We start from the raw sequence: 15,278 nt of genomic DNA on the forward strand, positions 1-15,278 counted from the left end.
TAAAATGGGCGGGAACGTTCAGAGAGATGTTGAGAAACTTCACTGACGCGCTTTTTGGCGTGAACAGTGGAAACATCCTCGTTTATCTGCTGACAAATATAGCAGAGATGGATGAGAGGATATACTTATTTTGATCAAATATATTTTTCCAGATTTTCACCTGCTGTTGAGAGACAAACATCATCAGTCAGTCACGTTCACATGGGGTTTGTGTTTGGGGCGTCAGTCTGTGTCTCATATCGCAGGGATGTCCGCACAGGGGCTGCTAAACAGCGTCTTCTCGTGTTCCTCATCGGGCTCTAAAACCCTCGCAAAGAGAAAACTACAGCAGACTCGTAGTTTGGATTCTGCGCTGATGAGGAACGGCGCGACGCCCGGAGACGCGAATACCGTTCAGCGGTTCTCGAGCTCCACAGCTGGATTTACCAACAGCCAAACAGCTTCTGAGGACTCCAGACTGAAACAACGGCTTTCTTCGTCGAGTTTGTCGACATCTTCAGACGCTTCGTCGATCTCCAGTGCTCATTTTGACTACAGAAGTGGCAAACGCAACGCGTCCAGGGATTTATCTCTCAACCTCTCTGGTTCAAGCAACATCTTCTCACCGAGAAAGTGGCTTCAGAGAAAGTTGCCTCAGTCGGATGCTGTTTCCCACAATATCTGTAAATCTGAGGTAAGATTTTGAAAACATGCTGAAGAAGTTCAAACGAGCTGTTGTTGACTTATAGATTATAAATCCAGTGACAGATTTTTAATAGTTTCCAAATATCAAAGTAAATTATGAGACTTCTAGTTCAATTTAAATGGTCATGTTGTGGGAATTTATCCAGATAAATATTTCATATAGCTAGTCTCTTAATTAAACTGCATTATTTTTCAAAATGTCATTTCAGTTTAAACTAAAAAACCATACTATAGCTTTAAAGTTAACAATTAGCATTTAAAATTGATTAACTGTGAGTCTTGGCAGCAGATATATGTTTAGAAGCATGAATCCAAGTTTCAGTATTGAGATTGACACTTTTCTGGTTCTTTTTGTATCACCATAACTTTTAATTCAGATTGCATTGACATTTAGTCATTCAGCAAGCGTTTTGTCCCAAGAAACTTCACAATCAGTTTATCTTACAGGAGCAAGCATTGCTTGCAATGCCAAGCTTCAAGAGAATGCTTGAAACTAGAGTTGAAGTAAAACTGCACCAACAGAGAAAAGCAAGAACAAGAAGAGATGTATAGTGCCTTTAAATCAAAAGGGACATATTCCTCCCATTTTCAAAGTCTTGATGCTGGTTTTTGGGCTCTACTAGAACAGGTTTTCTTGCTTGAATGTTCATTATTTTCCCCATATTCTCCATTGTTGCTGCTCCTCTCTTCTCAATCTGTCAGTTACAGGGTTGCCAGGTTTTCACAACAAAACCCACCCGATTGCTACTCAAAACTAGCCCAAAACAGTAAAAATCGCATTCATGAGAGTAAAATCTGCGTTTTAGGCAGGGTTCGAGTGATGCTCAGTGTGTTGTGATTGGTGTTTGGGGAATGTCCCGCCCATTACCATAACTGCCAGATTCAACACCCTACTAACTAACTCAACCAGGCCCCGCCCCTTTATTCTGCTTATAAATTATTTAAATGAGGAATACTGTGAAGAAAACTCAAGATGGAGGCGTTTCAAGGAGTTCAGAAACACTGACGCTGATATAGAGAAGAACTGGAACTTTGCAGAGCTTTTTCATGCTCAAGCAGCAACATTACACACTAAAGAAAGATGAACATAGCAAAAAGCATAATAGGACCCCTTTAAAGGTGCTGTAGAATGCATTTTCAAAAGATGTAATATAAGTCTAAGGTGTCCCCTGAATGTGTCTGTGAAGTTTCAGCTCAAAATACCCCATAGATTTTTTTTTATTCATATTTTTAACTGCCTATTTTAGGGCATCATTAACTATGCACTGATTCAGGCTGCGGCCCCTTTAAATTCTCACGCTCCCCGACCCCGAGCTCTCGACTGCCTTAAACAGCATAAACAAAGTTCACACAGCTAATATAACCCTCAAAATGGATCTTTACAAAGTGTTGGTCATGCAGCATGTCTAATCGCATAAGTATGGTATTTATTTGAATGTTTACATTTGATTCTGTATGAGTTTGATAGTGCTCCGTGGCTAAAGCTAACATTACACACTGTTGGAGAGATTTATAAAGAATGAAGTTGTTTATGAATTATACAGACTGCAGGTGTTTAAAAATGAAAATAACAACAGTCTTGTCTCCGTGAATACAGTAATAAACGATGGTAACTTTAACCACATTTAACAGTACATTAGCAACATGCTAACGAAACATTTAGAAAGACAATTTACAAATATCACTAAAAATATCATGATATCATGGATCATGTCAGTTATTATTGCTCCATCTGCCATTTTTCGCTATTGTTCTTGCTTGCTTACCTAGTCTGATGATTCAGCTGTGCACAGATCCAGACGTTAATACTGGCTTGTGTAATGCCTTGAACATGGGCTGGCATATGCAAATATTGGGGCATACATATTAATGATCCCGACTGTTACGTAACAGTCGATGTTATGTTGAGATTCACCTGTTCTTCTGAGGTCTTTTAAACAAATGAGATTTATATAAGAAGGAGGAAACAATGGAGTTTGAGACTCACTGTATGTCATTTCCATGTACTGAACTCTTGTTATTCAACTATGCCAAGGTAAATTCAATTTTCCATTCTACGGCACCTTTAAGACTACTGAAACTAGTGTTGTTTTTGGCGGCCTGTTTTAATTTTAGTTTTAGTCTAGTCTTTGTGTCAAGCTGTCATTTTAGTTTTTATTAGTTTTAGTCACGTTCATACTCTTTTTAGTCTAGTCAAGTTTCAGTAGACTAAAAGTCTGAGCATTTTAGTCTTATTTTAGTCAGAATTATCCATGACTATTTTCGTCTAGTTTTTAGTCGACTAAAACTGATGACATTTAGTCTAGTTTTAGTAATGCAATTCTATTTAACCCAGTCAATATAGTATAAGTACCTAGTAATATAGACAAAACAAAAAATTTTCTTTTAGCCAAACCCATTTCAAACAAGGTTCTTATTATATTATTGTTACCTTATAGATAATACCTTATAATGCCTTGAGATGTCTCTTAACCCTTTAAGACCTGAAGGCTTTTTTAGAGTTTTTTTTTTTTTTCTGAGTGACACACACAAAAGTAAAGACTCATAACTCAAAAACTGTAGCAAGGAGAGTCAAAAGGTAGGTATCATTTGATAGAACACTTTTTAATTTTTTTTTAGAAAATATAAACATTTGGACATTTTAATGCTGAAAAACAGCTGATAAAAGACAAGAAATATATATATAATTTTTTTTTTAATAATTTTTATTTTTTTTATTTGACATGGAATAACTCAGGAAGGCAATAAGATCAGAGAAAAATTCTTTTTTGGTGATGCTCTCCTACATGTGAGCTGCATCTTTCTCAGATTTTGTGGAGATAGCATAAAGTATATTGAATAAAGTGTTATTCATTTTTTTGCAGCTAGATGGCGCCCACGGGCGGTAAACTCTGGTTTAGAGACATTTCTCAGCACTCTTTATGAGTTTTTCAAAATGGTTAGATGCATTAAAAAGCTGAGTTTCTAAGCTTTAAGATGATACCTATTCCACGTTGGAAAACAAACATGGATGGATCCGGGAACATTGGATACACACTGCATCCTGGAAAGATGAGAGAAATGTTTTTAGCCAAGTATGTTACATCATTCCATGAGTAATATCTTATGATCAATGCAATATATTATGTTGATTGGGTTAATTTTAATCGTGAGAATCTGCTTTAAATAATGATGTGCATTTTCTATGATCTGTGCATTTTTCATGAAGTTATGAGCACGTGAAATCTACATATTTCCCTTTCTCTGTGTCAGACTTAACTTAACTTAGCTAACTGCATCTTCTATATAATTCCTCGAGTGGGGCTTGAGGAAGTGACGTCACCTGCGTCTGCGCAGTGCGACCTGATGCAGCCCCTGAAGTGAGACACAGGAAACAGAAATACTGCAAAATTAACTAAACGAGACAAAATAACATTACAACATTTTGTCTCGTCTCGTTTTGGTCAACGAAAATGAAGAGACATTTTAGCATAGTTTTTATTTTGTAAACCATATTTAGTCTCATTTTTATTCGTCAACAATATTGCATTATACGTCATCATCACATGACCAGCATTTACGTTGCGTCTCGTCTCGTTTTCGTCACGTGATAAAGGTTCGTTGACGACGATATTTAGTCATAATTTTCGTTGACGAAAGCAACACTAACTGAAAGATGTCTTCAACTGATTCTTGAAGGTCGTGATGTTTGATCCACCACTGAACAACAGAGACGCTGAAGGTTCTGGAAATCGACCTTGTATCTTGTTGTAATGGAACAAGTGACACTTTTTTACTGATGATAGAGGATGGGAAGAAGCCTAGACCTGTAAGAGTGTGTTGAGGTTCAGTTCCAGTGACCGTTGGCTGACGTCAAAGCCTTGAATTTAATGCAGACGGCTGAAGGAAGTCAGTGGAGTGAGACAAAGAGGGCTGTGACACGGACTCTGTTTGGTTGATTGAAGATGAGACACGCAGAGAGTGTGGAAAGGAGGATCTTGTGGTTCAGCTTGTCGAAGGCAGCAGACAGCGCTGGTAGGATGAAGACAGATGATTTGGCATTAGATCTTGCCAGCCGCAGGGTTTCAGCAGGGAAGTCTCCCTGGAATGTCCGCTTTTCTCCACTGCAGAATCCAATACAAATATAAAAAGAAATACTAACCCCAAAGACAGCTGAAGATATTGAATTCAAACAGTGGTTTAGCTGCTGATCCTGACTTTAATAAATGCATTATCCTCAAACCATTGACGTTAATTCAATACACAACCCCTTTGAGACGATGTACATTTGTTGTTGCTGTTGTTGTCCCTTGATTGAGAGTTAAGATAATGAGAAAATAATGTGCAGTTCTGTGAGCTGAACATTCTGAAGTGGAACCTGCTGTCAAGATGTGTTACAAGCTCAGGATAAAATAATGTGGCATTAATCTCAGACGTTTCCAGGAAATACCAAGATGTTACGAAAGTGCTTGTTTTTTTGGGTTTTTGCTTCTTTGCAAGGATCAGGAACCAGTGAAATTGCATTATTAAAGGCATATATGACCACAGACTAATCAATAAAGGCCTCTTCATAAATAATGCATGTATTCTTTCATCACAGTTTTGCCATACTACAATATTGAGAAACCAAAATACCAAATTTGTAGATGTTTGTGTTGGCCAGCCCAAAGGGGAGCTCTCTTTGTAACAGTTACCTAACCTCTCAGGAATCTGGAGTTTATAAAGCTCCTCCTATAAAGCAGTTTAGCAGTGTCTTTTACAGCACTGCTCTTTCTATTATTTGGCCAATGAAACTGACTGGCAACAAAAGGCATGGTTTGTTCTTTGCCACATTGAACTCAAATGCATGCATAAAACTGCAAAAAAGACACCTGAAATCCTTTTACAGTCCCAATTAAAACATTGCAAAATGACAGTGATTCTTAACCAATTGGGAATTGTGTGCAGAGTGAAAAAGCCAGTAAGTTCAGTAATACAGTAATCCTTTGATTTATGTTAAGGGTCATTTACTAAGGGTCATAGACAAATGAAAAAACAAAGTAGTGGTCTTGCCAGACACAACAGTATTACTTGAGAATATTTGCTTCCCTTTGGCCTCGTTGCAGACCATTTCAGCGAATCTGTTGCAGCTTAACAATGTTTAGATCTAGAGGCAAAGTGCTCTAGTATATCTCTGTAAAATCTCCGTTCAACCTTTATTGAGTTGCTTTCAACTGGTTTTAAATAAATTCCCATTTTTGGTCAAACTGCATTTATCTGCAGTGGTGCTCTTCACGTGCCGGTCAAAAATGACCACTTTTTTTAGGTTATTTTAATTAAATGAATGTAGTTTTTTTTTTTTTTTTATATTTTGTATTTTAGGGGGTTTTATCGTACTAAATTATATTCATGCTGTAGCTATAATCCATTTTATTCATTTTCTGAGCATAGACCTAATAATAATTACATTTCCAACTTAGAGTGTCATAGTAATTTTTGAATGCTTTAGACTTTTTAATTTTGGTCTCTTTTCAAAGTCAACACTTGGCAAATTATTGCTGAAGTGAAAAAAGTTTAAAAATGTTAACTTAAAAAAAGTTACAGAATTTTACGTTTATTGTTTTGAAAAATGCATAATACTATTATCAATTTTTATATGAATATTTTCAAAAACACGTTTTACTCTAGAACTGCAAGAAAATCAAAGCCATAAATCTAAACAAGTTGTGTTTTAAATTTGAGGTTGATATCTCAAAAAATGATCTTTTAGTAAGATTTTGTTTGGCTGCAGTACCAAAAGTTTCCACTAGATGAAATTCGCCTCCCATTAATTTCCAATACGCTCATTTTTGACCGCGCGGAGTATTTAACCTTTTCGAATCATGTCCGTGATTTTTTTGTGTGTGTGTGTGTGTGTGTGTGTTCACATAGCAAGTGCCAAAATGTTTACCAAGTTTCGTACCATTCCGATGACGTAAAAATTTCTTTAAAAAAACAAAAAACAAAATCGTAAACTTTTTCGGTCTAAAATGACTGAAGAGCACCAGAGGGTTAAGTATGGCTTAAAATATTAGATGTCATGTTAAATGTTTTATTGGGAAATTGCTATGAAAAAAAAAAACATCTTTGGTATTTTGTTTTCCAGTTGAAAAAGGAAACAAAAACAAACAATGAAAACGGCATGTTTTTACTTTTGTTGCATAATGAACAGTTGCTCAGAAAACAAGTAAACTGAATGAACTTTTTGTCAGTAGGCCCACATTGTTCTTTTATGTTCTGTGTAGCAAAAACTCTTGATCTCCTCTGCAGTAAGTCTTTTTGCTGTGCTAGAAGAAAGCGTGTAAGAGCGGAGCGCAGTTCTTCAGTAAAGTGACATCTGGTTTACATGAAGTCTGCCTAAGCTTCTATTTCTCACAGCAGAGCAGCATGACCTGATCTTTGGCAGCGCTACCCAGGCAAATAGTTCTTCCCACTGGAGACTGTCAACTGAGTACAACAGCACTTTAGGGTCTTTTTAAGGTCTTCTTTCATGTTCAACAGTTTTGTGAATCTTCAAGCTTGCAGTGGTCTTTAAAACGTTTGACAGTCTCATAGGAATATCTAAAATTAGGCAATATTTGAAGTCAACAAGTTTCTCACTGACTATCATGTTTCCCTTAGAAATGCATCATTTTATGGTTCATGTTGACAAGTTACCATGATTCAACACTATGGAATGCAGATAGCATGATTTTTACATTGAGAAACATTGCAGAAACATGTGGTTCGTTCACAGACCAGTGAAAGTGGGGCATGTTCATGAGGTCTGACTCACTTTAGGCTGTTTTCTGTTGGAGCAGATCCAGCATAAGAGTCCGTGAGTGGCTCAGTGTTTTCGGTAAGATGGTTTAGATTATTGCATCTCTTTCAGTACAGTTGCAACATGCGATAAGCATCTCCAATCCCCAAAGTTGTGTATCTGATTTTCCAGAATGATGGATGGAAAAAACTTGTCCCCTGCGGTTGGACCTTTTTGAGATTCCTTTTAAAGCAAAAATGTCAGTATCAGCATAACCTTTAACCTTTTTATTTTCTTCCTGCCAGTCATCTCAGTGTTTTGCAACACGTGTACACACATGCAACACATTGTTTACGTTCAGTGACATACTGCAGATTTGTGACCCTGTTTACATCAAGTATTACCATGCAAAATCGCATGCAAAAAGTGATTAATACCAAAGGCACGGGTTTGATTCCCAAGGAAAGCACGAACTGATCAAATGTGTACCTCAAATGCAATTTAAATAGTTTTTAGGGATGCACGACATATCAGCCACCATATCGTTATCGGCTGATATATGTTCATTTTTAATGTTATCGTTATGGGTCTGATAAGAAAACTTGAAATATGATTGAAATCACTTTAAAAAGGTACAGCACAAGTCTGTCATATAGACTACATAATATTATAATGAGAACATTATAATCGTGTGTTTGGGACATGGCTTTTAATGGTGAGACTTTTGTTTTTGTAATCAGGCTCTCAAAAATAATATAAAAATTTTGATTTAGATTTATTGGCCAATATATCGGTTATCGGCCAAAATATAAAGGTTTATCGGTTATCGGCCAAAATTTTCATATCGGTGCATCCCTAGTTGTTTTGGATAAAAGCATCTGCCAAGTGCATAAATGTAAATTTGTGATCTGTTCACTGAAAATGCATTTGGATGTAGTCAGAAACACATTAGAATTGACGGACGTTCAAAAGTAGACAGGTTTTTCTTGCAACAAAGCCAATACTTATCCAAACCAAATCATGACTGCATACTTAAATGTATTTATTTTTTTAATAAATCAATATGATTGCACAGTTGACTTAATCATGAAAATATAGATGAATGCAGCATTTCATTTAGTCTGCTTCAGTTGCATCAAAGCTTTCTGCTAAGAACGTTACCACAACTTAAATAAATGCGTGGTCGCAAGTTAAAAATTCTAATTTATTTTTTTAAGTTGCAAACATTAATTTGTTGAGTTCTGTTGACAAACAACTCAAATTTCTGCTTTTGCAATTTTTTTTTTAATAACTTAATAAAATTGTCATTAACTTCTGAAATTAGGCAGTGGATTTCTAGTTCCCAGCATGCTTTGAAATTAAGTGTTCATTTATTTGTTTTTAGTGAAGGGAAAGACCTGTTAGTGTTGCTGTTATGTGTGACATTTAAAAGATTTGTGGTTTTGTGGTTACCATTGTGCTGAAGAGTAGATACATGAAGGTAAACACTATTGACTGCGCCAATGCCAGTGACAAGTAATATCTTATTTGTTCAAATGTTAAATATACATGTTAAATAAGTTATGTTAGCATGTGCTGTAATAGTTGTTGATTTAAACTGAAATAGATACGATTAATTGGTTCCAGGGCTACAACTTAATTTAAAAATAAGTTGCTCTAACTCAAAGTAGCTCCTTGGTTGAACGTAAGTTGTCATAACTCAAAAAATTTGATGCAAACTGTTGCATTAATTAATGCATTAATGGAGAGCCAACACATTATTATTTAGAGTTTTTGCACATGATTGCAGTGATAATGCATTCGAATGGCAACATCCTTTCCTAATGAGTGTGTGAGACACAAATATAGGTTCTAAGTTTCACTTCCGTTTGTGGTGGTGGCACATGATTGCATCTGTGTGACGACTTTTGCATAACTCACATTACTCAGTAGTTTCTTTTTGCAAAGTATTGTGTTTGTATAACACGCTATCTGGCTTTACTGAGCTTTTCCAGCTTCATATATCAATTGAATTCATTGTCAACAGGTTCAACAATGCAGTGCGGCCAACAAAAGAAGTTTGTTTGAATCTCAAATTTTTTCCCACACCAGTTTCCTTTGACGGCGGTTAGAAATAAGCAAGAGCAAGACGTGTTTCCGTTGTCAGGGAGCTACTGTATGACTTTCATGTGTTCTCCTGCGAGGGTGCGTCTGTGATTAATGTAGTGATGTTGAAACCAGCATCTTTCACTCAGTGTTGTGCTTCCTGTTTTTTGTGCCAGTCGGGGTTTTGACACTGGGAACGAGATAAAGTGATATTTAGCGCTGTTACGTCATCGAGTTTCTGAACTTGAACTCTGTACCTTTTGTTAGTATTGTTTGCTTTAAGACTGTCTGAAGACTTGGAGATTTGGCTCGTTTTTAGATCATGAGTGTGAACTTGTAGCGAATTGAACACATCCCACAGATTTGGTTGACAGGACATTTTTCTGAATTACAGTTCAAAGAAATGTAACATTCTTTAGTCCAACACTATAATAAAATGTGCAAGAACAGAGCAAGTAAATATGTAAATCAGAGAAATTAATACCTTTATTCAGCAAAGATTGTGCAATCCTGTTTTCAACATTGATAATAATCATAAATGTTTCTTGAGCATCAAATCATCATATCAGAATGATTTCTGAAGGATCATGTGACACTGAAGACTGGAGTAATGATGCTGAAAATTCAGGATATAAATTACACTTTACTATATATTCACAAAGAAAACAGCTGATTTACATTGGAATAATATTTCACTATTTTTACTGTATTTTTTACTGTAGGAAGAAACATAGGACACATATTCTTTCCTTCATTGTCTATAATAATAATAATAATAGCATTTAGAATATATTTTGAGTTAGAAGCACATTTTATGATTGAATACTTATGAATACCAATGAGATTGCATCGTTGAAATCATCATTGATAATAGATGTGCAGCGAGCAGCTGGGCCTGAAATTACCATCAGACACAAATGTGATGCTTGTTTGATGGTCCTCAAGTGTCTCTTGTTAGACAGCTGTTCAAATGAAGCTGTTGCTCACCTTTTATGCTAATGAGCGAGGCTTTCATTAATGGTAAGTGTGCGGTCGTTGAGTGGCACTACAGATCACCGTTCTACAAGTCTTTTAAAGTAAATTAAAATCTTCATTTATGTAACTATATAAGTGTCCTGCTCATTGTTTTCATTTCTTTATGTGTGCCATTTATGACTACATTGAATATGGAGTTTTTTGGCTCATTTTGGTATTAATATTTCATGTGTGCTGCACTTTAGATACACTAATGTTCAAAAGTCTCCAAAGCTGCATTTATTTGATGCAGTAAAAATAGTGAAATATTATTCCAATGTAAATCAGCTGTTTTCTATGTGAATATATAGTAAAGTGTAATTTATATCCTAAATTTTCAGCATCATTACTCCAGTCTTCAGTGTCACATGATCCTTCAGAAATCAATCACACTCAAGTAACTCATGTGAAGCTAGCCTTGTTTAATTCCATATCTGTGCACAAGCTTTATCTTGTCTGGAAGAGCAGAGAGTTTCTGTCAGAAAGTGAAGAAGTGCCGGAGTTAGTGGGGTGTGTAGTGTAAGTACTTAAGAAAGAATGCAATAATTTAATGTTCTGATGACATTTTTCATTCATATAACATGAGTCAGATGAACTTCCTCTGTGCTCAAATGATAAAGATGGTGCAACACCTCTAAATATCTGTCGTTGATGGATTGTGCTCTAAACCGACATGACGTGATGCATTTCTAGCTTTAAGGTATGTCTGTAGTTTCTGAAAGCAAAGAGAGGTCAAAAGTGAAATGATTTATTGAGTCTGGTGCGGACAGACTTGACTCTTGCACACAGATCGAGACACCATCCTCACCTGACGTCAATGTCTGACCTCGCCGATGCTCTTGGGAGTGAATCCCTGCATCCATGGTCCAACATCTAATGGAAAGAGTGGAAGCTGTTATCGCTGCAATGCTTTTTGCCATGCTTTTGAAATTAAATGTTCAACAAAAGTGCGTATTTACTACATGGTGATAACATTTTATTCCAATGCTTTTGTGTTATAACTTTAGCCCAGAGAAACTTTCGCTCACAAAACTTTGCTTTTTAATTTGTAACGTTTGCATTTCCCAAAATCTTCGGTGTTCAAGAGAAAACTTTTCACTCATAAAATTTTAGCTTTCATTTGTTTGCATTTCCCAAGGTTTTTTTGTGTATATTTCAGAGCTTTTGCCCACACCCTTAAACCAATTCACTTACAACAAAAACTTCTATGCATTTCTCCTCTTCTCTAGTTTGCTTCCTAATCTAATAAAACTGGCACAATATACAATATATTACGAATATAGAATGGTTCAGATGACATCAGAACCCGGACGACTAATTCGCTGCTGGTTCCTTCGAGATTTTCCTATGAGGTTTTTCAATTTGGAGTAAAATACGGTCTGTGGTACACATAACTTGACGATACTCTGACGTTTTGTTGTAAGTAAATTACACACACCCATACTAAAAATGTGAATTTTGAAGCAGTTATGTTTATTTTTGAAAATAAACATCACCATTAGTGGCTATGTAATTTAAAGGTGCCATAGAATGCTTTTTCACAAGATGTAATATAAGTCTAAGGTGTCCCCTGAATGTGTCTGTGAAGTTTCAGCTCAAAATACCCCATAGATTTTTTTTAATTCATATTTTTAAATGCCTATTTTGGGGCATCATTAAATATGCGCCGATTCAGGCTGCGGCCCCTTTAAATCTCGCGACTGCCTTAAACAGCATAAACAAAATACACACAGCTAATATAACCCTAAAAATTGATCTTTACTTATGCGATTAGACATGCTGCATGACGAACACTTTGTATAGTATTTATTTGGATGTTTACATTTGATTCTGAATGAATTTGATAGTGCTCCGTGGCTAAAGCTAACATTACACACTGTTGGAGAGATTTATAAAGAATGAAGTTGTGTTTATGAATTACACAGACTGCAAGTGTTTAAAAATGAAAATAGCGACGGCTCTTGTCTCTGTGAATACAGTAATAAACGATGGTAACTTTAGCCACATTTAACAGTACATTAGCAACATGCTAACGAAACATTTAGAAAGACAATTTACAAATATCACTAAAAATATCATTATATCATGGATCATGTCAGTTATTATTGCTCCATCTGCCATTTTTCGCTGTTGTTCTTGCTTGCTTACCTAGTCTGATGATTCAGAAATCACTTTAAAAACTCTGACGTTTTGTTGTAAGTAAATTACACACACCCATACTAAAAATGTGAATTTTGAAGCAGTTATGTTTATTTTTGAAAACATACTATATGTTTCTAAGTTACTAGATAAGAACGTTTGGGGTGTGAGTGTGTGCAGTGTGTTTTGTAGAACAAAACGTCAAAGTATCGTCAAATGATGTTTAACCCTCTGGAGTCTGAGGCTGATTTGGGGCCTGGAGAAGTTTTGACATGCCCTGACATTTGTGCTTTTTTCAGTTGTTCATAAACATATAAATGACAAAAGTGTCATTACACTGTATTCAGCACAAACTAGGCTACCATAATATGTGAGGAACATGTGTGTACATGTTTGTGTTTTTGAAGGAATAATCTTTATGCATGGTTACTGAAAAAACACTGAAATAAGGCCAAAATAAGTATATTAAATCTGTGTTCACAAGACTTTTGGGTATTGGAGGTTGTAGACTAGAGTTTTTGCTTCAAAATTATGGAAAAATTATGCTGCCTACTCCTTCATATAAAACAATATATTGATTTAGTTTTTGTAAGACACTTTTTGCCAAGAAACACGGTATGCGAGGAGGCGTGAATCACCACTGAATAATGGGCCATTCTCACCTGAGAAGACAAAAGAATTGGATAGTAATGAGCTGAAATGACTTGCATATTAATGAGGCCTTTCAGTCAGGTAGGCTGTGAAAAAACCTTCTGTGATGTCTCAAGCTCATCATGATATATGAAACATACAGAAAAATATTATTACAATATAAAGTAATGGTGTTATATTATACTTTAAAATATAATGTATTTCTGTGATGCAAAGAGTCTGAATATAGGCTTTTAGTTTAAAAGCATGCACATTTGGAGAAATATTGGATTCTCATATGCTTATGTCAATTTTCTATACAGAGAAGTTATATTTATTTAGTATTCATTGTCATTACTATGAGCGCTGGTGTTTTCAATTCATCCTTGAAGTCGGAGGGCGCTCTCTGTGCATTTTTAGTCCACAAATTCATCTAAAAGAAGAAGAGGCTATTCCATGAATGGAGTTTCCAATTCATACTGCAGCCGGAGGGCGCTAAAGAAACAAAAACTCATCTAAAATTCATCTGTAGAAGAAAAGAAAACAGGAACTAACTGCATGTCTTCTAGAGCTCGCTAACCATGACTTTTACATCCAGATAAACACTTTTCAAGAGAATAAATACACGATTGAGACGATGAATGCATGTATTGCCTCTGAATTTGCCTCTGAATAGCGCTGGCTCCGTGGGCGTGGCCGCATTAGCGGATAATGAGCTGAATCACGGACTTCTGACATGGCTCTCTTTTCATACAGATTACATAAACACAGAAGGTTTGTTTTCGATTTGACTTAAATGATTTAAAACCTGACATCTTAACGTTTTTTTAGACATAAGTTTATTTTTTCTGTGATTAGTATTCACTAAGTTACAGTTCATTTTCTGAGAACTATCAGATTGGACTTCGTGTTTTTACTCTGAGTGTATACAAATAAAAGAAGATATTCTATAGTTTCAATTGATATATTACTTATGTCTCTATGACAAAAAATGACGGAGTATTTTAAGTCTGTTTTGCTGCAATGTGAAAAAAAACCTGCAAAACGCGCCGGCGCGTTTTCAGACCTCAGAGTGTTAACACAGACCTTATTTTACACATAAATTGAAAACCCCATTATATAGTAAAATATCGAAGGCACCAGCGGCGAATCGGTCTTCCAGGTTCTGACATCACACCTGAACCACTCTATTGTTGGCTCTTTGACAAATTGCCTTATTCCTCTCTTGTAAGTCGCTTTGGATAAAAGCATGCATAAATTTAAATGTTTTGCGAGTAAACGCAACATTTCTCAAGGAACACAACACTTTTGGGATAGAATGCAACTGTTTTGTGAGAAAAGCACAATTTCTTGGGGATGCAATACTTTAGTGAAAGATAATTTTCATATATTTTCCATCACCATTAGTGGCTATGTAATTTAAAGGTGCCATAGAACGCTTTTTCACAAGATGTAATATAAGTCTAAGGTGTCCCCTGAATGTGTCTGTGAAGTTTCAGCTCAAAATACCCCATAGATTTTTTTTTAATTCATATTTTTAAATGCCTATTTTGGGGCATCATTAAATATGCGCCGATTCAGGCTGCGGCCCCTTTAAATCTCGCGACTGCCTTAAACAGCATAAACAAAATTCACACAGCTAATATAACCCTAAAAATGGATCTTTACTTATGCGATTAGACATGCTGCATGAAGAACACTTTATATAGTATTTATTTGGATGTTTGATTCTGAATGAGTTTGATAGTGCTCCGTGGCTAAAGCTAACATTACACACTGTTGGAGAGATTTATAAAGAATGAAGTTGTGTTTATGAATTATACAGACTGCAAGTGTTTAATAATGAAAATAGCGACGGCTCTCTTGTCTCCGTGAATACAGTAATAAACGATGGTAACTTTAACCACATTTAACAGTACATTAGCAACATGCTAACTAAACATTTAAAAAGACAATTTACAAATATCACTAAAAATATCATGATATCATG

The 15,278-nt window shown here is 35.7% G+C and overlaps 1 protein-coding gene across 1 annotated transcript in view; it reads left to right on the plus strand.

The window, feature by feature from the left end:
- The window catches only part of LOC125270864 (rho GTPase-activating protein 6), a 41,678-nt gene continuing 26,400 nt past the window's right edge, over positions 1-15,278 (plus strand). Inside the window, exon 1 of the mRNA XM_048194866.1 lies at positions 1-673. Coding sequence (XP_048050823.1) covers positions 248-673 — 426 coding nt within the window. The 5' untranslated portion in view covers positions 1-247. The remainder of the gene's footprint in view (positions 674-15,278) is intronic.

This window comes from Megalobrama amblycephala, linkage group LG6 (assembly GCF_018812025.1).
Source record: "Megalobrama amblycephala isolate DHTTF-2021 linkage group LG6, ASM1881202v1, whole genome shotgun sequence".
In the NCBI taxonomy this organism is placed as follows: Eukaryota; Metazoa; Chordata; class Actinopteri; order Cypriniformes; family Xenocyprididae; genus Megalobrama; species Megalobrama amblycephala.